This window comes from Pezoporus wallicus, unplaced genomic scaffold, assembly GCF_028554395.1.
Source record: "Pezoporus wallicus isolate ANWC-B61680 ecotype Strahan unplaced genomic scaffold, APGP_CSIRO_Pwel_v1 contig_1181, whole genome shotgun sequence".
In the NCBI taxonomy this organism is placed as follows: Eukaryota; Metazoa; Chordata; class Aves; order Psittaciformes; family Psittacidae; genus Pezoporus; species Pezoporus wallicus.
In genome coordinates this window covers 4,278,195-4,301,842 of record NW_026641428.1, presented here as the reverse complement: position 1 = coordinate 4,301,842, position 23,648 = coordinate 4,278,195, and the positions used below count along the sequence as shown (strand labels likewise).

The 23,648-nt window shown below is 35.9% G+C and overlaps 1 protein-coding gene across 9 annotated transcripts in view; it reads right to left on the bottom strand.

Annotated features, from left to right (window-relative positions):
- UBR3 (ubiquitin protein ligase E3 component n-recognin 3) overlaps nucleotides 1–23,648 on the bottom strand; it is a 109,061-nt gene that overhangs the window by 54,378 nt on the left and 31,035 nt on the right. For 7 of the 9 annotated variants that reach the window (XM_057423729.1, XM_057423720.1, XM_057423721.1 and 4 more), the window contains 17 exons: nucleotides 22,851–23,079; nucleotides 18,865–19,044; nucleotides 18,109–18,242; nucleotides 16,530–16,616; nucleotides 15,826–15,891; nucleotides 15,648–15,737; nucleotides 14,690–14,818; nucleotides 14,553–14,605; nucleotides 13,929–14,062; nucleotides 13,280–13,365; nucleotides 11,787–11,928; nucleotides 8,465–8,561; nucleotides 6,734–6,875; nucleotides 3,997–4,101; nucleotides 2,980–3,153; nucleotides 2,721–2,750; nucleotides 844–1,304 (listed from right to left, as the gene is read on the bottom strand). In XM_057423729.1, the coding sequence (XP_057279712.1) occupies nucleotides 844–1,304; nucleotides 2,721–2,750; nucleotides 2,980–3,153; nucleotides 3,997–4,101; nucleotides 6,734–6,875; nucleotides 8,465–8,561; nucleotides 11,787–11,928; nucleotides 13,280–13,365; nucleotides 13,929–14,062; nucleotides 14,553–14,605; nucleotides 14,690–14,818; nucleotides 15,648–15,737; nucleotides 15,826–15,891; nucleotides 16,530–16,616; nucleotides 18,109–18,242; nucleotides 18,865–19,044; nucleotides 22,851–23,079 (2,339 nt within the window). The remainder of the gene's footprint in view (nucleotides 1–843; nucleotides 1,305–2,720; nucleotides 2,751–2,979; nucleotides 3,154–3,996; nucleotides 4,102–6,733; nucleotides 6,876–8,464; nucleotides 8,562–11,786; nucleotides 11,929–13,279; nucleotides 13,366–13,928; nucleotides 14,063–14,552; nucleotides 14,606–14,689; nucleotides 14,819–15,647; nucleotides 15,738–15,825; nucleotides 15,892–16,529; nucleotides 16,617–18,108; nucleotides 18,243–18,864; nucleotides 19,045–22,850; nucleotides 23,080–23,648) is intronic. The other 2 variants (XM_057423723.1, XM_057423724.1) reach the window with 1 other exon arrangement.

The following is a 23,648-nucleotide window of genomic DNA, read 5'->3' as shown; positions in this document are numbered from 1 at the left end:
TCAACCAGAAGGTTTCTCCTCCCAGTCCCAGTCTTCAACTTTGCTCCTACCAGTCCTAGATTTCACCTCTACTTCTCCACTCTGGTTGCTGTCCTCTGGGCATTTGGCCTGGATGAATCATCTTCCATAGGACTCACTTGCCAACACATTTGTTAAAAGCAGAAAGAGAATCAGGCTCTCAGCATTCAGTTTCACACCTAGCAATTTGGGTGCTCTCAAAACTCCATTATGCCCCAACCTCAATCTTGAAACTGTCTTTTTTCCTCAAAAAATTTCAGCCCAAGACAGGCACCAGGCATGCAGGTCTTCAGGCCACATCATGAGAAAATAGCAATATAATTTAAAAAACTTTAAAGACTATTAAAAATGGAAACCAGAATTTCAAAACTGAACATTGGTTCAGAAGCACAAAAGGCAGAATTACCAAAGCCACATATATTAAACAAACAAAAATAACAATGGTGTGACTTGTCTATGTGACTGAACAACATGAAGTAAATGTCTAAAAATGTCTAACTCATCTTGAGGTTAAGCCTCAAAAGTTAACACAAACTTCATTCTTCACCTTTGTATATGAGTGGTATACATGGCAACACAAAGGGTGAGCATGTATATAACATAAAATCATTATGAAAGTTTTCTAATGTAAAGATCTAATTAGCAAGGTGCACATTCTTCCTCAATACCCATGTAAAACATGTATATTCAAAATGGCTAAAGAAAAGTAGAATTAAGACATTCTTTTGATAAGCAATTCATGCAAAGGCCTAGAGAGAGATTTGTCAATAGACGTGTAACACACACTGCCCTTTTACTGCTCCTTTTCTTTGTTATTAATGTTACCTTTCTTCTTTATCCAAAGTTTTCTTCTCTGCAGAGCTGATCTTTTTTGGTGGTACAGGAGGTGTCACCTTTCTGCATATCTCTTCAATTATACGTTTGTTCAATCTGCTCTGTACAGCAGCTTTCAATAAAATTCTTTCTACTGCTGTCATTCCATCACCATGAGAGTATCTTGGAATTTCTGGGTGGATTAAAACATCCACATCATCTAGCCATGGAGGATAGTAAGAGTTTTGTTTTCCTGAGAGTTTATGATGCAATTTGATCAGCAAGGACAGAATGCTTTCCTTGACCTCTAGAATGGCTGTGGTTAGCTGTGGAGTTGCTCCAGGTGCAGACCATTTCATTGACGTTTTGGGCCGAACCACCTGATTTGCCTCACTGGTGTTTCGATTGATGATCTCTTGAAATTTCTTCCTGCGTTCTGCGACCAAACTGAACACTTGAGCTGTCCCCGAGTTCTTGGGGGGGGGGGGGAATTACAATGTTTAATTTTCAAAAATACAAGTATAGACAATACACATTTATAAAACTATAAAAAAAATTTTAAGCTAGGAGGAAAAGCATTAAACATTTGAAGTTTCCTTTCCCCTTCCAAAAAGCACTGAGATTTGGTATAGCAAAATACTAAATCCACATACCATGTTTTTTATACAAATTTGTAATAGCTGCATAAAAAGCCAGGTACAAAATGAAAATGTCATTCATACCAAAAGAATCAACAACTGGCTTTGCTCTAGTCTAACTCAGAATTCTGTTTTCCAAAGAAATATTTCCTTACTTTTTCTAGAATATTCATAACTTCTAGAATTTTCATTTAATTTCAGTGTCTTTATTTAAGTCTACTGAGCTCTGCTGCACAATGCAACTCATAATCCACAGAGGTTAACATAGGTGAGCCCATACATCCCCACAGGCACTATCCATTTTGTGTAGGTTTATTAGCTGAGATCCAGAAGCTTGCTATTCAAGATACATGAGCATGAGCGCAGTTACATTAATGACAGAGCCCTATTCTATCTATACTAACCTGCTTTCAGTCCCAGATTAAGGGCACATGGAAGCTACTCACATATACTGAACCCCTAGCAGAGATGTTTCCTCAATATTTTGAACATGAAATTCAAAATGCTTTACATCTTACCCTTTCCTTCTCAGGACTCTGACCAGCCAAGAGATATCAAATTCTTCAGAGATCAAATGTAAAAATGGGATTCTGACAATCATCTCACCTACCTTATGCTCTAATATATTTCACTGCAGCTACCTAATTTTCGACCTTTTTTTCTAACATTAACATGCAAAAGAAACATCCATTACGTTCCACTACATCCGGCATACAGTAATAGGCAGTGCTGTATACAAAAGTTTTCCTGAGACAGAGGCGGTATTATTGACTGGATATAAATTTTTCAGGATCCCACTGTTCACATCTTCATTTTGTTTTCAAAAAAAACCCAAAAAACCCAAACCAAATAAACTTGCCATTAATAATTTAAAATGCACTTTCAATGTAAGGTTAAAAGTTCTCTAAATTCAAGAATGCTAAGACTACTCTACATTATTAAATGTTAGTAATATCTTGGCAAGACAGAACAGGCCTAAACACAAAGCTCAAGCAGTAAGCTATTGATGACATTTTATATTTGATAGAAAGCTTTTATTTCAAAATGCGCATTAAAAATTAAGAGCATTTCGTTGTTTAAAAATCTACTACCTAAGATTACACTCAATAATATGAAAAAAGCATGAGTCCTTGCAATATGAATTAAGAGGAAATTCAGGAAAATTAGATTTCACTGAATGTTAAGGTGAGCACAATTAAAGCCATGTTGCTAAGTTGATTGCTTAGGAGAACAAACTGCACACAGATCTACCTCTCTCTGGAGGCTCTTCCGCCTTGAACTCTGGTAGATCGAGGACAAAAAAAAAAAAAAAGTCATTAAATACATCATTTGCAAGGAGGTATCAATTGAAATAACTTCTGTTTCTATTATCAGTACACTTAAAGATTACTGGAGAAAAAAAAATATCCTAAGCAATTCATAAAAACAGTGAAAAAATACTCCTAACAAAAAGACCAAACAGGAGATAACTTAAACTACTCTGGAAAAATTAGTATTTGTATATACTTACTTGTGATGAAGCTAAACCATCAGAACTTGTACTTGCAGGTGGTTCCCTCTTCACCTCTGGAGCAGTCTCTGGCACTCTTACTCGAACATAGTTAATGAAGTGACGCATATTAGAAACCAAGTTACTACCTGGAAACCAACTATCATGGCAACGCTCTTGACCACCTGCAGATTCCTAAAATAATAATAAAGAAAGAAGTATACTTGCTTTTATGTGTAATTCATGTGGGGTTTATAATTGCATTACAGAGGCCACCATCTCTCCATGAGACAGGAACAAGTATGCTGAACAGTATGTATCTCACTAGAGCTGATACACCTCTTTAAAATTACATGACTGATGCCAACCATGAGGACTACAGGTCTGCTAAGTACATAGATCTGTACGTTTGGTTCTAATATAATCAAATACAGGCATCAGACCTATGTAACAGAAGTAACAGGAACTACTTGGAGAAATCCAAAGCTGTAAAGTTTAAGATTAATAAAAAAAAAAATCCAAACTATACAAAGTCAGTCTCTGAAGGAGAAAAAAAGTTGCAGACCTGTAGTCATAAAAGCAACATTAAACAGCAGGAAAAATTAAGAAAGTTATATACCATAAGAGAATCTGGAATCATGAAAATAATGGATCTTTATATCCAAATTCTCACCAAAAGCATGTTAAAACTTTGGCTAATTGACATATTTTAGAAGATACAGACTTCAGCAATAACATGCTCAGTGATAAATATTTCAGTTGAAAAATCCAGATATTTTAAGCAAGCTTCATAATCAATAATTTTAAATTTTTTTTGCATCCAATTTCGTGTACTAATTTACAGAGTAGTAAAGATGTAACCAATCTGTCTTACCAGGTTATATATACAGAAGCTGTTGAAAGTTTCCTCCTGCTTAAGTAAAGATGTTTTATTCCCATGGTAAAATTATAATTTTAATAAACATCTGTTTTTAAATAACACGGAATCATTAGACAATACTTTTATATTTTAATGAAAAAGATAGAGTTAATTCTTACCTCTTCATCTGACTCCTGTTCCGGAGAATTTTCCAGTCCCAGCTCAATCAAATACAAAACCATGCACAGCACATGTTCTGATAAATTCTGGTGATCCATTAATATCTGGGGGGGGGGGGGGGGGGGGAAAAAAAAAAGAAGACATTCACATGTTAGAAGCTTTCACCTTTGAGAGTTTCACAATCCCTATTACAAAAAAAACAAAACCCAAAACTGCTAAAAACCTGACGGACAGCTCTAACAAACCAGATGGTAAAGAAAGTAGCTCAGTATAATACCTACAAATAATGCCTCAGAGCATGTCCTTCCAGGTTGGCCACACTAGGAAAGGTAGAAGAATGTCTTGAATCATATATATTGATTTTTGCCTGGATTTGTTTTGGGGTTTGTTTGTTTCTATCATGATACACAAGTATCAGTTAAAAGAAAAGACTGGACAGGCAGAACACAGTAACACCACTTGCTACCTCAGTGTATTCTGGGCTGACACTGAGCACCAATTTCAGCATGTAAAACAGTTTTCTTTTTGTTGCACAGTAACACTTTCTAAGCCCTATCATATGCACAAAGATATGGTTAGGAAAAAATTATTTTCAAGAGCAGTGAATTTCCTATTCAATTTCCTGGAATACCTACTCTGAAACATCAGCAGGATATTTTACATTTCACTCTTGTTATGATTGAATGCTCCAGCACAATACCTGATTATGCTATAGGATTAAAAAAAAGGAACAAACAAAACCCCCAACATAAACTTCTAAGTAAGCCGAGAACAGTAAGAGTAACAACATTAATATAGCTCTTCAATAATAGCAATGGAGCACTACTACAAAATAAGATGTGGATGTGATGGATCAAAAGCATGCTGTCTTTAAAAGACAGGAAATCATTATTCCACTCAGCCCTTTAAGATTTGACTATATCTAACTTACAAAAGTTTTCTGGACAACACACTTCGGACCCTCAGGTTTTATAATTATTTTTTTTAAGATTACTAAAAATTATTTTGAGGTTTAGAAAAAACTGACCTTTGAGCATCACCACAAAAGCAAAATTTAACTTTACAACTTTCCAGTCAAACAAACTTGTACCTTCAAACTGTTGCTAGCTCAAGATGCAATTCAATTTAACATCAAGCTGCCAGATATAGCCACACAGATACCACTACTGTCAGGTACAAGCAAAGAGCTGCTCCCACCCTCCCCTCTTTTTTTCACGTGACTAGTCACCAGAAGGCCTTTAAGTCCTAGTCTTATAAGCAATGCCTAGATAACTGGAAACACCAGAAGGGTTAACATTAATTTAGTTCACAACCATCTTCACATAATCCTTTTTAATTATAAATACTAAATAACCTTATCTTTAATTTAATAAATGCCCATATCTTTCTTCTAAAACAGCTTTCAATGCATTGAGAGGAAGAAGCAGTGCTGCTGAAATTAAAAACCCAAACAGCTTTTCTCTTGATAAAAGCTTCTGACTTAAGGGAAAGAAAATGGCAAGTGCCTGCAAGTTACCAAAAAAGAGGATGAGAAAATATGTTGAAAATTTCATTGTAGACAGGCTACTAGAGAAATGAGTATTATTCATAAGAGGATGGCATATAAGGAGAAGGGAGAATTAGTAGTAAAATAGTAACATTTTTATATATTCTTTTAAGGGAGTTTTTTGAAAGTACGCTAGTTACAGTCAAACCTACAGCTTACTGAAGTAATTAATGTGAAAACAATAAGAAGCTCTTGAGAAAAACTCCTTTTCTGACATAAAGGTGAAATTTATTGAATGAATTCAGGTAAAATCTTAAGTCATTCATTTCAACGGTATACTGACAATTTACAAGATACTTCATTAGAGAAAGAAATCAGCTGTAGCAACTCATGGGAATAAGCACAGCTTTTTATAAATAGCACATTTTTACTATATTTTACAAATATTTTCTATTCAACTGAAGTTTAACAGTGAAATGAAATGAGCTTTAGGGGAGCTGGGAGCACTTAAGACAGCACAAAAGGAATGTCTGCCCAGGAAAAGTACTACTCAATCAAACCACTTCTTATAGGCCCTCATCTGCATCTGCAGCACAGTGCTGCGAAAACACTTTCCAAATACAAAGACACATTCAAAGTTTTCTGACGAATGTACTCTTCAAGAAGGATGTCCTTCTCTTAAAAAGGGCAGCCAACTGCCAAAGACAAAACAAACACAATTTAAAGGCATCAATTAGTCCTGAAAAACAAGTGCTATAACATTATCAAAAGCCAGAAGTGTGCCTGGGAAGTGATGTTAGAACCAACTGCAGTTATGAGGCATATCTGTCACCGAGGATCTAAAGCCATCGAGACTGCATATATTTGCAGAGGCTGCTGATGCCCTAAAACACTGCAGTGGGAGCCAAAGTAACACTACTCACACCACTATGCTCCCTGCAACTATCAAGGAGCAACAACTCAAATAGTAACTCTGACAGTTAAGATAGCTCTCCAGAGTAGAACTGCTAATCCACTGGGGTACCTGATTTAGTGTATGTATATATGAAATAATCATTCATGAAATCATGAAAATGGTTGAAAAACATCATCATACTAGACTTGGAAAACCAACCAACCAACCAACCAACCTTATATCAATTTAAACCTGACAACTCCAAATGATCTATTCAAGTATCATGCTTCTAAGAACTCCTGTTCTGAAAAAAACAGAAATAAGATACTAAACTTAATGAGAATTATGACTGTACCTTATAAAGAAGTGTGAACAGTACAATGTGCAGAGTTTTACAGTGCAAAAGCTTTATGAGACCTTTGTAACTTGGGTGCAGTGGTGTTCTCTTCTTGTAAGGAGGCCATGGGTTCCCAGGGAATTTACCACTTTGCTTTAAACTGTTGAAAGAAATGAGACTTACGTTAAACACTACAATAATGTAGACAACAGCCACCATTACAGGTAACTATCCTGCATTCTTTTTGTTTAGACTGACTTTAGAATTGATGAGCATTTCTAAGGCAGCATTCCAAAACCAGGAATACATACACAAACTGAACCCATTCTTATTTTTCTGTGGATTACCACTGGTTTAAATGACCTTTATTTATCAAGTTAAATGAATTTTCAATTACTGCTATTAAATTAAGCTATGAATTTAAGAATTCCATTTTCATTCTAAGAGGCACATCAAAGAGGCAGAAAACTTTTCACTTCACCCATATCCACATGTTAGTCAGACACTGAACGTAGAAATCTCACATCTGTAGGAATGGATTACAGGCAATACCAGGAAACTCTGAACATAGAAATCACAGAATCACAGAATGGTTTGGAAGGGATCTAAAAGCTCATCTAGTTCCAACCCCCCTGCCATGGGCAGGGACATCTTCCACTAAGACGAGGTTGCTCCAAGCCCCATCCAACCTGGCCCTGAACACTGCCAGGGATGGGGCAGCCACAGATTCTCTGGGCAACCTGTTCCTGTTCCTCATCAACCTCATACAGAAGAATTTCTTCCTTACATCTAATCTAAATTTACTCTCTGCTAGTTCAAAGCCGTTTCCCCTTGTCCTGTAACTACATGGCCTTGTAAGAAGTCCCTCTCCAGCTTTAACATTAGCTATAGCTGACAGTACCAGTGTTACCATATCTGTGAATTTAAGTGTTAAGTTCAACATGGACCCAAATTTCTAATAATGAGCTGGAATCCAGTTCAGTGAATAATGCAGTTATTCAATAGAACATTACTCCATTCAAAATTCCTTACAGTGTACATTTATGATGACCCTTTGACTTAATGAAATGAGCACAGGGGCAGAGGATTATTTCACTAAGTTTATTATAAGGGCTTTTTAACCTTGTTTTTTACTCCCAAGGTATGCAAAAAAAGAGACAACCAAATTAAATTACCTGAAATCAAAATCTATAAGGATAAGAAGCTGTAAGGGATGGAATGTTAAGGAACAGAATTAAGACCAAATAATGTTGCTTCTTAGAACTTATGAGAGTTCCACAAATGTTTTTTTCCTGTATTTAGATCAGTATTTAATTCACCTGTGGTTTCTGCAATGGGGGAATACACAGAAAAACACTTGTCTTCAGTATTATTTCAAAACACAGAATACTGTAATACTGTGCTTCATGTACCTAAATGTAAAATAAAAATAGGTAAGACTGCTTTCTTTAAGTAATTTGTAACTGATTTTTAAATATTAACTTTTGGTTACGTATTTCATCTGTGATGACATTCACTACTTAGTCTGTGGCACTTCCTATGTATTTCTAAATATTTACAGAAGAGAAACAGACTAAGCTAACCGAAGCCCTGATACTCCTTCGACATTTATAAACTATTTACTCAAGGGCAAATCTGAGGCCTGAAAACATTGGTACATGATCAGTGCTACCAGACAGTGAAAACAAAAATATTATTGTGCAATGAGCAACGATAGGATGTTACACTTCTAAAAACGATCCAACTCACAATGCTGTGTATCTGTCCATTGCAGACTGCACATCTCTACGGTAAACCGTTCGAAGTATTACCATGACTGGGTCAAATTCTTTATCCCAAACTTCACCTGTTGTTTGAAAGAAGTTACATGTCAAAATTCTCTTTAAAGACCTTATAACTTATTCTAGATTCTCTTCTTCACTAGCTTTTTGCTATATAGTAATTTCTGAAATGACGTACAGTAATATTAATATTTCTTATTAATAATACTTACTGAACTAATAATTACTAGCATTGGTGGTCAGAACAGTATCTTTGGTGAAATTTTTATTAGTTCCAAAGCAAAAAAAATAAATTAACAATCTATTAAGGCAATAGATCTTTTCTGTTAACAAGCTTTATTTTACTTTATCTTTTTCCTTTCTGTTATGTAAAAATTTACAACGTGGGATAAAACATAAAAAGAAAAGTAAGATATTTCTGGTAAACAGTTGCAATATATGCTGAGGATATTAAAATTAAATTAAATTTAAAAATTAAGTGCATTTATCCAATTTTAAGTACACAAAGGCAGTACCAAAAAACCACCTTTCAGTACGCATCTTGTTTTGCTCTTTTAAATTTGCAAGCACAAGTAAGAAAAGGCTTACAACATTTTTCATTTGGTACTTGATAAGCATAAGCCCTCTTGAAAACAAGAAGAGTGCTGAGCAGTTAGCATGTAGGTGATATTTAACTACTAAATGCAATGAACCAAATGACTACAATACAATTTTCTGTTCAGTCTTGAAAATGGGCAACCTTCCTCTCCAAAAACAGTTATGCCCAATCCATTTACAAACATGCCTTTGTTTTAAAACTAAAACCTATGCATTATTTTGGGATTAAAATCTTCATTATCTCTGTTTAATTCCGTAGCTCTAAAGCAACATGCAGAGTGGCTTTTCAGAGCAATCACAAACAGGAAAGTCAAAACAGACTACAAAAATATCCTTTTTAACAGATTTTTTATTTACAAGTTATTTAATAAAATAAAACTAAGTTTCCAACCTAAAGCCAAATTAAGATGTTCATTCTATTAATTGCTTTGAAGTCCTTAGCTCTGGTAGCACAGCAATTGAAGGCAAGATACAGTGACCCCATAAAAGGAAGAAGAAACCCAGTAGGTACAGAATTTTAGCTCCACCAGCAGGTATAACACAAACCTTACAACATTCTTTAAAGTTTTCACAGGCAAAACTAAGCAGCTTTAGAGATTAAATTCCCCCAGGCAGGAAGACAAACAGTCTATCCTCCTATTAACCCCTGCTACTGTTAGCAGTTCTACAGATACACTCACATGGTGCTGAGAGAGAACACTTAGCATAGTTTCCACTATGTATGAAATACGATCAAATTTTGCTTGCAAAAAATCAGTTTTTTCTGGACATAGTTTACTACTGCAGTCTGAAACACAGACCAAGCTTCTCTGGGCTGCTAGTGCACAACTAGGAGAAAGGACTACGTGACCATATAGAGAGTATTAGAAATGGACACACTTAGCACCTTCAGCATACAAATCCACAGATAACAAGAAAAACTATGCCCTGTTTTTCAAACTGATGGTTAATTGAAGGAGAATCTGGGACTTCAGTGATCATAAAGTAGATTTTTCCCCTAAATTTAGGAAAGCCAAGGATTAGGAGAAATGAATCTCTATGTGACTTGCTTCAAGAGTGATAGGCCACAAACTACAATTCTTAAAAGCAACTGGAGTATCATCGTTCTTTTTGGGAACCTATACAGTCTTACAAAGATTGTAACACTTAAAACGCTGTAATACACAAGAAAACCATACTGGCTTTATTTCTGCAGAAGCTCTTTCAGTTTTGTATTACCGTAAGAAAAAGAGATTTTACATAGTGTTACAAATCACTTCAGTATTCACTGCCATAGATGAGATACTTAAAAAAAAAACCCAAAACACATTAAGATAAACAACCTATTCTAGAGGTAAAATATGTTAAAAGAACCCAAATACAAAAATAAAGAGAAAAACCCAAAACTCAAAACCAAAACCAACCAACCAAAACCAACTATAATGCTCCCTAACGTTTTATAATTGACTATCAATCTCATTTTTTTTCCTTCACAAAAAAAGACCAGCATGTCACAAGCTCAAGAAAAAAACAGACATCACATAAGGAAACACAGTTTACATTACATTAAAATAAACTTATTTTAAATACATAGGTGTTAAGCTGCCTAATTACACATCAAGGAACTAGAACAAATTAATTCCCAAAAGTGAAGTTTCAAAAAATTACCTCACTGGTTGCTCATTTGTGTACAAAGTGAGAGCTTGGCTGACTCATCAATTTACCAGTACAAAAAAATAGCAAACAAGTTAATTTGAGAACTAATACTGTACTAACAACAACAAAATCCACAAAAGAACACAGCCTACAAACCAAATGGTTTCAAGATTGTCAGACCAAACCCTTCTAGTTCTCAAGGGAGGTACACAGGGGAGGAAGGAGTTAATCCCTCTTCAGCTTTGCCATGAGCTGAAGCACAACCAGAACACATGGAGCATTTCAAATTCCTACAGGCTTATCTGCTCAGTGACAGGAAACAGTAATGGAACACTGAGTTGCTAAGTTTTTCCTCTCCTTCGATATACCAATATTGTGTCAAGTCCGATTTAGATGATGAGTTGACTGGGAGACGAAACTTGTCATTTTTGTGCTGTATGCGTTGTAGAATTACAGAACAATATTCTGCAATCTGTCCACCTTGAACTTTGCTCTAGACCCTCACTATTGACTAGGAAAAATGTTACAGTATACCAAGACAGTTAAGCAATGCAAAAGAATGAATTATATATCATGGTACCTTTATTAATGAAAATGCAGAGTTCACAGACAGTATATCTTTGCAACTGACACCTCACTAGTGCTAACAGTTGTAGACTGAAGAATGTAAATCAGACTTTTTTAAATCCCATGAGTAATGACATATGCAGACCAGTGAAATATAAATAACAATTTTTCAGTTCTCCTTTATTTCCCTTGTTTTCTAAGGGTACTCGAGGAACATGAGATGCTCCTTTTCACTCTAGATCAAAATAAAATTATTAAAACCTACCAACAGTCTTTAGCAGTGCTTTTCAAGAAGAGACAGAAAATCATGAAAAAGTCAAACAAGTTTTGTGGGGTTTTGGTGGTGGTAGTTTGGGGTTTTTGTGAGGAAGGTGAGGCAGGGTTTTTATTCATCAGTTGGGCTTTTCTACTTGTTTGTTTTCCTAAAAAAGAAACCTCTGGATAAGCATCTTACCACCCAGTATTTTACAAGAGGATACTGATTACTGTACCTTTAGGTGTATACATTCCTTGTTGCATAGAACCTCCAGGTTCAAAAACAGGAGCTTTAAAATCAGCAACTGCTGACAAGACCGATTCAAAGCTTAAGCTTCCTGGAATAATACCACTTTTAGGATTGGGGTTTTCTGGAATGTAATGTTTGTGTTAAGGAAAGCAAAGTTAACTTAGTTGCAGTACACAGCATCTTACTCCCCTCTTAACAATTTCAGTCACTCATTTCAGAGGCTATGTTTCGGCAGTGCTCTGTGTTTACCACAAGAGGTCTGTATGCTCCAGCTGCTACAGAACAATAACTATTAGTGAAGTGAATCAATGCCTCTTAAGCACTAAACTTTTTAAAGCAAGCCAATTGCTACATGCTTGGCTGAAGAGAAGTATTAAATGAGAAATAAGAACTGCTATCTGTAGTATATATAAATTTTTTATACTTGCCCTTATTTACTAACACTTTGGCTCTCTTCATAGCAAGAATATTTTACATTTACAGCCAAGTGCAGTAAATAGTTTGGGATCCATAAACACACTAAGTAATTCTCCATTTTGAATTGGCTATTTCTCATTTTTGGGAGCAACACTCAAGTGACCTACAGGCATTACCCCAAATCACAAGCAGCAATTACAAATAAGGAAACGTGATTGCTTGTAGAAATTATTTACTTATTTTACATAGTTAAGTGAATCACTTTAAGTGATCTGCTTATTTTACATACTTAAGTGATCGAGTCACTAAGTGGTATTGCAATAATAATTTTTATAACATTTTTAACTATCTTCTTTCCCATCTTTATAAATTCCTAGTATTTTGCGCTGCTTATCCCTGGGCTCTTTTGGACAATCACCACAAGCCATTTAATTTGCCTACAAAGCCTAATACACTGATAGCAGTTAAGACCTGAGCATTTGCATTCAACTGTTTGGGAACATGAACCATATTTCACTGTGCAGAAAGACTTACTAGATTTTCCTGTTCTTCAAGTAAGATGCTTCCCCCATGACATACACATTTCCCTCTCATTTCAAAGCAGCATTCAGAATTGCTATTATTTGCATTTTTAGCTATTGATAGCAAACACCAATATAGCATAGAGTGGCTGCTTTTTATACTGTCATAAAATTAGCAATAAACGAAGGCTCAAATCATAACCAGATAAAGGTTATGCTTGGCTAAACTTTAAAAAATACTATTGGAAAACAGACTTATCACCTCACACCTAAAAGACTTCTGTACTGTTTAAAAAATAATAAAAACAGCAGTTCAGCATTTTGGATCAATATTAAAACTATTACAATCTACTGCATATTTTGCAAGAAAAAACAAAGTTGGAGCAAATGCCTTTGCTGATAAGTACATGCAAACACACCTTCACGTGATTTTTTTATAACTACATAAGCTGAAAACATGTTTTAAGCTCAAAAATCCTACTATTATCCAGGTATCTGTCATTCTCATATGTGCACATTAATTAATATATTCCAAGGATATAAGATCCAATAATGAACTGTGTGTCCTGTCATTCATACAGAGCTGGGCAACCATCTCTGCTCTGAGGATCTCATCATCTGTCATTCCTAGAAGGGTAAAATTTTAAAAGCCATTAAAATAACATGATTTTAAAACACACATTCAGCTACATGTTTATCATTAAATGCAAGTTAAACTTGATACAAACATTAACAAATTCTCAGTCAGGAAAGACAGGCACAAAGTAAACCTGCTGTCTTTCTGAAAAGGATGATCACATATATAAATTGCCCACTTGTATTAAAGTTTTTTTCCCCACATTTCTATGTATTATCATAGAATCGTTTGGGTTAGAAGGGACCTTAAAGATCATCTAGTTCCAACCCCCTTGCCATGGGCAGGAACACCTTCCACTAGAGCAGGTTGCTCCAAGCCTCAACCAACGTGGTCCTGAGCACTGCCACAGATGAGGCAGCCACAGCTTCTCTGAGCATCCTGTTCCACTGTGTCTCACCACCCTCACAGTAATTCAGGAAGTGGCAAAAGTGAAACCAAGTATCAAATGCTTTAAGTTACTATGTGATTAATCAGCTTCATGGTAGCTACTAAATGTTGAATATAAACAGGCACGTTACTTACATACAAGTACTCCTAAAGCAGCAATTCTTACCTAAATGTAAACGAAGACTTAACAGAAGGACCAAAAACGTTAAGGCTCCTTCCAACATTGACCTTTCATGCTCTGAATCAAGGACTGTATTTTGATGCTGTGATGCCATCGTTAAGAGATCTACCACCTTAAATCTACACAGGAAAGACTGAAGTCACCATTCTCCAACATTAAAACACCAATATGAAATGTAACAATAAACTCGGGATTCCATTCATTCAGCAACCCGTAATTAATACAAAATGAAATGCATAATGCAATGCGTAATACAAACATACAAGAAAACCCTCTTTTTTTAAATTTGGATTTTTTGTTTAACTATGGAATGTGCCATGGTGATATTTATTCCACAGGAAAATACCTATATATTTATGAATATATAAAAGCTAAAGCAAATAAATCTGTTCTCAAACAGTTTTATCCAGAATCAAAAGCCAATCCCATATAAAAACAAGGATACACCTTGAGATACTTCTTTCGGTAGAGCCCTTAAGTGTTAGTTTTGACTAGGCAGAGTTGCACCACTGAAGATGTGTCCCAGCTATGCAACTTTTCTCTCACATGGCATAAATTAGTCAACAGCTCGCACAACACTGAACAAGAACATTCATCTTTTAACCCTACCTTTCGAAAACAGATGAAATAAAATAATCCGGGTCCAGCCTAGAGGCACAGACCTGTGGAAAGAGAATAAATCCATTTGATTCAGTAGTTCATTTGTAAACAAGCATTGGCTTGGCTTCTCAGAAAATGTAACTTACTTGTAGCAGATAAATATCAGGATCAATCATTGAATTGCAGAAATGAGACTGCACGTAAGTCATGGCCTGCCCTTTAATTTGTAGACCATTTCTAACCCACATATTGCTGTGAATTTCAGAAAGACTTGCCTGTTGAGGGAAAATAAAATAAGTTGTTACAAATATTTCAAGAATATTCAGCTATTTAGGTCAACATTAGCAAATCATCAATATATTATTACACCTATAGATACATACACACTACATCTTCATACATACACCTTTTTTATACCAGCATACTTCTGGAGAGTGAGGGATGAAGAGGAACCACTGCAAGTTTATGAAACACATACTATACTTTCATATAAAAGCATATTTCAGACAACAAAAGTTATCAAAGCCAATGAAGTGATTTATGCATTTATTAAAATGTTGAAAAGTACACCAAAAATGAAGGCAAAAAAGTTAGATGTAAAAGCAGTGATTACAAATACTGCTCATTACCACTGACATACAAATAAATACAAATCGTAAATTTTAGAAAAGTTGTAGGGTGCATCCATTCCTGAACTCATTTTCAATTTAAGATAGGAAATTTTCAGCTTCAGGTTTCTTCTCAACTTGCACTCCTTTGGTAGCTATTCCATAAACATGTAATGCCATGTTTTCAAAGGGTCAGTAAACTTTCTCCTTAAACTTTTGAAAGTGCTATAGTGAGTATTATTATCATACTTGTCAGAGTATGATAATTAACACCACATATTTAATTTTGGAAATAAGGAAAAAAAAATCCTAACTACTCAGTATATTCTAGATGTTATTGTCACATATTGCTTATTTTGATATTCCCCAATTAAGACATACTAGCCCTTGTTAAATACTTACAAATATGTTTAAGTGACTGGGATTAAAAGAATCAGACAGCAATTATTTTTTGTTGTATATCTCTACACCTGCAAAGTCAGAAGTCTGCCCATACCTGAATCTGAAGTGGGTGAATCATTAGTTTCATCAGCATCTCCTGATCTGGCAAGATTGTATCCAGATCTAGTTCTTGGCATTTGACGGCCTAGAAACAAATGCAAGCATACACTGTACTGAACAATCACACTCAACAGGGAATTTCCACCATCTGCATGACTAAAACATGTGCTTACCTTACTTAAAAACATGGCAAAGTAACGGTGCAATGGCAAATGAAAAGTAACTTGGTTAGGAGCTGGCTGAAAGCAAAATAAAGATATTTTAATATCATATATTAAAAAGAAAAAAACCACACACCTACAAGTGATTTTTCACAACCACCAAGAACAGTATCTTGCATGTCTACATTTCATGGTCCTAGTTTCCACTAACTTCATATTAGTTCATTCCCTGCACTTCCTAATGATTCATAAATTTCCTTAGTGAAACAACTGCAGTTAATCGCTTACTAAATCCCCAGTAGGTAACTACACTACTCTGATTGAGTATCACTTGTTAAAGTGGCAAAACTGCCTCCCACTACCATATTAGAAGAGGACTTCTGTTTTGCCATTGCTTCAGCTCATTCACTGGAACATGAATGATACATGCTTTTAAGCATGATACACTGGTACATGAATGATAATGCTTTTAAGACTCACTGTTTAAGCTAGCATCAGCAAATCTAAATTACCAAGAACCTACAAGAAACAATCGTAGGACATAACATTGTAAATATTAACTACAAACTCTAATTTCAGCATGGCAATCCTTTTTTATTCAGTACCTAGAACTATGATTTAATTTAAGAGGGTGATGAGAAAGTAGGGAGTGTATCACCTCTGAAGTTTAATCAGATTTTCACAGTACTTCACTTAAATTCACTAGGGATATTTACCTCATCTACGAAGTTGATAGCATCAAACCAGTCCTGAAGTGCTTCAAGGCAATATCTGACAACATTTCGTGTGTATTCCTGTGTTTCCTGCAGTAAGAGAAACCAGTGTACCACATGAGCCAAAACTGTTTTAAGAAAGCATCATTGTTTTTCTATTAAAAATGATTGTATCATATAACCCTCTAACAGTGCCCTAAAAACTGTAATATATTTCAGATTAAATCATGAAATTGTATTTCAAGACTAGAACTATACATTGTCCTCCAGGAGAAAAGCAGTGATATGAAGAAGGGAAGGCTGTGTGGGAGCTAAAATACACAGTGAGCTGAACTTACAAAGCCTGACTTCTTAATGGACTTTTCCTTTAAGCTTCCCTTCCCCCTAAACATAAGACTCCAGACCTGCCTCACAGTCTTAGGATATGCATGACGCATTTCTTAAGCAAAAGCCAGCAGTGCTTTAGCCAGCCAGACACTGTGCAAGTGCTGACTGGCTCAGACACCTTTCTCATCAGGAAATACAACAGCCACACTCCCATCCTGCTGCTCCACCCTCTATGGCGGCCAGGATCTGCTCTCCTGTGGAACGCAAACTGGAATCTCTTCCCACCCATCAGGTTTCACTAAACAAGTACATTAAACTATGGAATTTCTAAAACACTTTCAGATTTACTGAGAAAGAACAAAAGATTCAAATATGGTGGTGAAAACACAACCGACAAGCAGACAGATGGAGCAAGGAATCATACAGGTTTTAAAAGGCAGACCCTTTCCAATCCTAAGCTAAAAAGAAGCAATGCTTCAAAAAGCTAAAGTTGTAATTCAGTTTTCAAAAGACAGTTTAAACTTTTAACTTGATACATTCATAATGTGTCAGTATAACTTACATAACGGAAAGGCTTTTGCAACTGCCCGATTTAAACTGTATCTTAAAAAGCTAATTTCAAAGATAAGTATTGATTTCGTAAAAAATAACCAATAAGAAGTTTTTTCACCTGTTAAGTATTCCTGTAAGCTAGTGGATTTTTACTATAACTTAATATAACTTACAGTCTAATGGTCTAATGGTAGCAACTTACAGTCTTACAGCAAATGGTAGCAACTCTTTGTTTTAGTTAGGAGACCGTGAGATGTGAGAATCTATGAGGCTTTCATGTCAGGTTGTTAGTAAAACACCACAGACCCATAAAAACTGCATCACCAATCATAACAGAGCACCTATTCACAGACATAATCAACATTATAATCTCATTAGGATGACATATATCTCCTTTTCCACTAAACAAAGATGGAATGACTCAGAGACATTTATCCCATTATTCCATATATACAGTCATACAGAATGACTGTACACATCCTGAACTTGTAGTCCCAGTTCTGGAGACAATATATCAGGTACAAGCACGAATTCTATAGTCACTATACACAGGGTTCCAGTTGATCACAGTATATTTGGTAGAAAAAGACAGCAAAAAACAAGTCCTTCCAAACATAAAAAAAGACAGACCTTTCACGTTCAACAAGCCTAGAGTAAGCCATGAATAAAACTAAGAATAATGACAGAGAAATGTTGGTCTTACCCTAACTTTGCAGTGTGACAGAAGACCCCACATTGGCTGCGCACAGGCTTCCAGCTCAGCAGCAAAGGCAGCATAGTATGTCTGTGATTCAAACTCCACATGCTCATTTAATTCGCGTTTATTTAAATTCATACCTTCACAGATTTAAGCAGAGTTATACAACTAAAATATTGAACTAGAGATAAGTGGAATGCATTATCTTCAGTATTACGCATTCACACGCACCATAAGACAAAAAAAAAAAAAACAACAACCCACAAAGTGTAACAAGCTATCCCATCTAGCAGTAGAATAATGGATAAAGTATGAGAACAAGCATCAAAGTTTGAACAGAAATAGAGCAGAAAAGAGAAACAGCTCTCAGCTGGCTAGTAACTGCAGTCCTTGATGTTCAGATGACATTAACATGCACAGATTAATTTACCAAATATTTAAATTTAGAACTTCACCAGTAAAACACCTCTAGCACAAATTATGATTTGCCCTTTAAATACAACCTGAGAATTCTGACACCATGCATCTCAGTCAAGTGTGATGCAATTACTCTTTAACTAGTCCACACAAGACAAACATCCATTAGATCATTTTCAAGTCTACCTGCTTTCTAGAATATACTCTTCCCTTGCAGGAATACAGACTTATAAGAATACTAATGACTTACATATTTACATACAGGTCACTGTAAGGATTTTGCTACTGCATACATTAAGCTGTCTTAAGATCCTTGTAGTAGTACTGATTATCAAAGTCACATACCTTGAAAGAATGATACAAAATTCATCCATGTTACCAGAAGGCCATGATCTTCCAAAAATTTCTTTGCCACACTTTGGTGTGAAAGTATGTTTATAAAATCACTAACCAGGGGCCAGTAAGTATTATTCTTCAGTAGTGCTTCCCCACAATTTACCACAACATGTAAACTATTTTCTTCATCTAGATTCACAAAAAAAGAAAAAAGAAAAAAAGAAAAAGTATTTATTTTTCTTCTTGTAGTTTTTAAATAAAGTTATTATACCACATAATGCAAAAAATAACAATTAGGATTTAATGTAACATTGTGATCAGACACACAGAGAGAAAACTGCAGAAAAGAAGAGTGGTTGTTCTGTGGTACCTGAGGCTGTTTTCTCATCACAGATGAGAAACACGGATCTACTCAGTAGGAGACACACAGACTTTGAACACTGCAACCTTGGAAAAGCAGTGCGTTAGTAAAACCATCACAGCTATGCCTTCTTTGAATACTTGCAAGAAGCATAAAAAGACCAAGCAATACAATTCCTATTACGAACATCTGAAACGCATTTTGAATTTGCCATGCTTCCAGCAAGAAGCACCTGACAGCATCCAGACAAGAATCCAGTATCGAAACCTATACTGGCATGTTAAGTCTGAGAAGGAGAGCAGAGAAAAGCATTTCCACTCTGAAGCTGGAACTCAAAGAGTGTTTATGCAGCCTTCCAGAGACTAGGGCAGAACAAGGTTCCCAAAAGAAGAGAAGACATGGGTGGTGCAGGGAGTAGGTATCTTTCCTCCCCCCAAAGCACAGAAGTACATTCTCCATGGCTGCCAAACAAATCTCTTTATTTGATTTTCATAAGAGGGACCCCTGCAAAGACCAGAAGGGTAACAGGACTGGTCCCAAATTCACAGTCCAAGAGAAAGTATCTTCCAGCACCTATCTGTCAATTGCTATTCTATTTTAAGTGAACAGAAGCAAGAATCTTGCATCTGATGATCAGCCCCGGGGATGGCTTTTGCCCAGCTGAAATACACTGAAGGACTCTTGCAGTTACTCTTTACACAGTGAAAGGGTCATAACTACAGCACAGGCACAGCTAAAGGACTGTTATTAAGAAACTCCAGTCTCCAGCTGATGAGGCACATCTGTATCTGAAGTGGCTCCTTTTGGTATATATGAAAGCTTTTTTTCCTGTCCTTTGTTGTGACTACTGAAGAAAATACTTCTTTTTCCCCTCTTTCTCTATTTTGTTGTGTCCTGGGTTTAGTTTACTGGTAGCAGCGGAAAAGAAAAACCAACCCAAAACAAAACAACAACCAACAAAACAAAAAACTACAAAACCAAATTCCCCTCTTACCTATTATACCAACAGTTTTCTAACTTGAACTCATACAATATTTTGATCTTGAGAAGTTTTACTTCCCAAGAGCACAGCACAGTCTGAAAAATGAATGAGATTTCATCCTGAAAAACACACTGCCTGAGTTGCACACAACAGTGAATAGATACCTCCTTGTTACCATAAGTTAATACAGAGCTCCAGGTCTTAAGACTGACTCCAGTCTATTACACTGAAGCACTGGAAGGAACAGGAACCCAGAAGTGCTCTGCAGAGCTTCTCAAACTTCTCTGCCACAGTTGATCAAATACTCTTTCATCTCTCTTGTTATGTGGTACATCTGTGAAGAAAGGAAACTAGGTCTTGTTGCTGAATGGCCTGGTTCCCATATGCTCACACAGCCTGTCGAAGAACAGGGTAACATCTCAGCTGTCTTTGCTTGAACCCACCGAAGGACTCTTCAAAGAGCCAACAGTTACATGCTGCTGATTCTCTGCCTGAGTATGGGTAAGACAAATCCAGCAATACTTCAAACTGGCAGTGGCATTGCTTCTTATCCAGAGCACTCTACAAGCCAGGGTTAATGTAAGGTCAAAGAGGTGGGTTTTTTTAAAGGATGAACCATTACCAAAACAACTTTTTCCTTGGGATAGAAATTCTTCTCATATAAAAAGTTCAGGAGTAGTAAAATTCTGGAAGAGTGGAAAAAAATCTCTAAGATCATAAGGACATAATCTTCCTAGGGAGCCGGGTTAGCATCTGCACCCGTATTTCTCCTCCTCATCCTTTCACATCATGTTTGAGAGCAGTAATCTGAACTAGTAACACTTTCAAAGTTGGTATCAACACAGCTCCTAAGACAACTCTGTTTCATGAAAAGAGTTTGTCTCTTAGCATCCACAAATACCCTTCATGAACTGTATACTTTTAACACGTGTCAGCTATCCAAAAGACAATTAGGATCTGTAACACAAACTAAATCGGCTGTAACAGATACAATTCCAGCTCCGTGTTCTCCATGTTCCTCTCCAACATATTTTCTACACCTAACTATTGGCTGGATTTGTAAAGTTCATCTCAATCAGATACTAAATGACCTACTTGCTTGCACTAGCTGCACAAACACAATTCTTCACAATTTATCTCACTAGCACAGAGTTCTAACAGACTTCTTACTATTTCCAGCATCACGAGAGATACCTTGAACTGAACACAAGATACAAGCACACAGAACTGCAAAAGAAGGACGCTGAGAATATGAGAGCAGAGGGAAAACCAATAAAGTATTTTACTATTTTTTTTCTGTCACTTTACAGTATATCCAACCCCTTCTATACAAAGTAGTAAGGAGGAAGAGTTGTGAAAACACTGAGAACACTCTACAGATTCCATTATGGAGACTTAGCTAACAAAAATCATTGGTGCTGGGGAACGGAAACAAGTAGCTTCATGTCTTGGGATAGCTGTTCCAGGGGCAAGTCTTTTCTCATAAACCAGCTCCAGCTTACAAAATTAATTACCAGGAAGTTTCTTCGGAGAATGGCTAATCACAGTCACAGCCATTTTCTATTTGGCTGCAAATTCTGATCCATTACAGAATCTTACCACCATGCTAGCAACATCCCATTCTGACCAATGAGTAACATTCTGTACATGTTTAAAAGTGTGCTTTAAATTACATTCCACCAATATGGCAAGCAAAAGTCACTTCATATACAAACTGTTAAAGATTCAACACTTTCCTCTGAATACAGTAAAGTAATCTATGTAGGCCAATAGAAAAATTTTTCCTGCTGAAGTGCAGCTGAGGGCACTCTTGACACTAGATGACCAACGATTTCCCATTTTGGTACAGTTGTGCTGTATTAGGCTATACACAGACTTGGAAACAAAGGACACTTCAGACAAGAAAAATTAGAATTTCCTGCAGAAGCTGATGGTACCTAGCTGGCAGCAGCAGTCAGCCTATCTAGACAGTATGTCCAAATTCAAACAAGGATAAAGACAGCTGAGAGGTATGCAGTCTGGTACATGAGAGCATGAAAAGCAGAAGCTGGCAAGATTTGTTACGCCATCGTTTTCAGATAAGGACAGCTAAAACAAGGAGGGTAGAAACAGGACAGCTGTTTTCACTAATAAAGTTAAACAGTGTACACTAATTCAAATTGCCACTCTGTCAACCAAAGTATTAAATCATTCTGCTCTATCAAGTTTTATTAAGACAAGCACAGGTGAGAAGAATTAAAGCAATTGTAAATACTTCAAATACCTTGTGAAATACCTTGAAAATATTTTTAAATTAATAAAGGGTCTCAAGGTGCATATATAATTTCTTATTCAAACATGAGCTTCACAAAGAATGTTTATGCACTTCACCCAACAAATGAAGCACCTGCAAGATAATCCTCTGTATTCTTAACTGTGTAACAGTCTTACAAAAGAAAACACTACAAAGCAAAGCATAAAACATCAGTGTCGCTCTTGATAACTGTATTTCTAGGGAATTTTAAGACTCAGCCTCTACCATATCTTGCTAGATCCTGTGCATTTTTGGGAAGAGGTTGAGGGGGTGGGTTGACTACCAAAGAAAGCGATTAAATTTCCTCTATGATCAATTTTTTTATTCATGGAAACAAGCAAACAAACAAATCAACCTACCTTGCAATTCACTTTTAATAAGGCAACTTTCCATCATATATAACAGAACAGTGACCATAATATCCAGCAGCTGACATTCTTCTGTTACTTGACGTGCTAGCTCTTCATTGCTGAACAACTGAACACTGATATGCACAATTCTATTAGACATTGTGTCGGATTCATGGCTTTTCTTCAGTGTTTTCATAATAAAAGCATAATGCTGAACAAAAGTTTTTGTAAAAGCAATCTGAAAATTACAAAGAAATTTTTTATGTTAACAAGCACCATGCAAAAATTACAGCTTTCTTTCATTGTAAAATAATCCTTTACAAAAATACTATCGGCATACCCTGGGAAACACCAGTTGCTATGACAAAGCAAAACTGATGGCCTAAATATCCCATGTCTAGTTTCTACAGTCCACATGAAAAGACAAATCTATAGACAGGGATAACTTATGCCTCCAATTTTACTACCTTATCACAAAATCTAATCTTCTCATTCTATACTTTCCACATTAAAAAACCCAGAGATGCTGAAATCAGGAATATAAGATCTCAGCATACCTATGAAAGCAGTAAAGTTTTAGGATGTAAAAAATTAGTAATTATATATGCTGTATATTAAAAAAATATCAAGCTTTGCTTTGCTATTCTTCAGGCAACTGTTCAGGGATTTTTAAACCAGGTATTTAAATGTATCAATATATGTAGATCTAAATCTACATGTATTTAAATTACATCATGTAGATATATCATGTAGGTTATTTCTTGTCTCACTTCATTAGCCTCAAATTTCATTGTAAACCAACCTTTT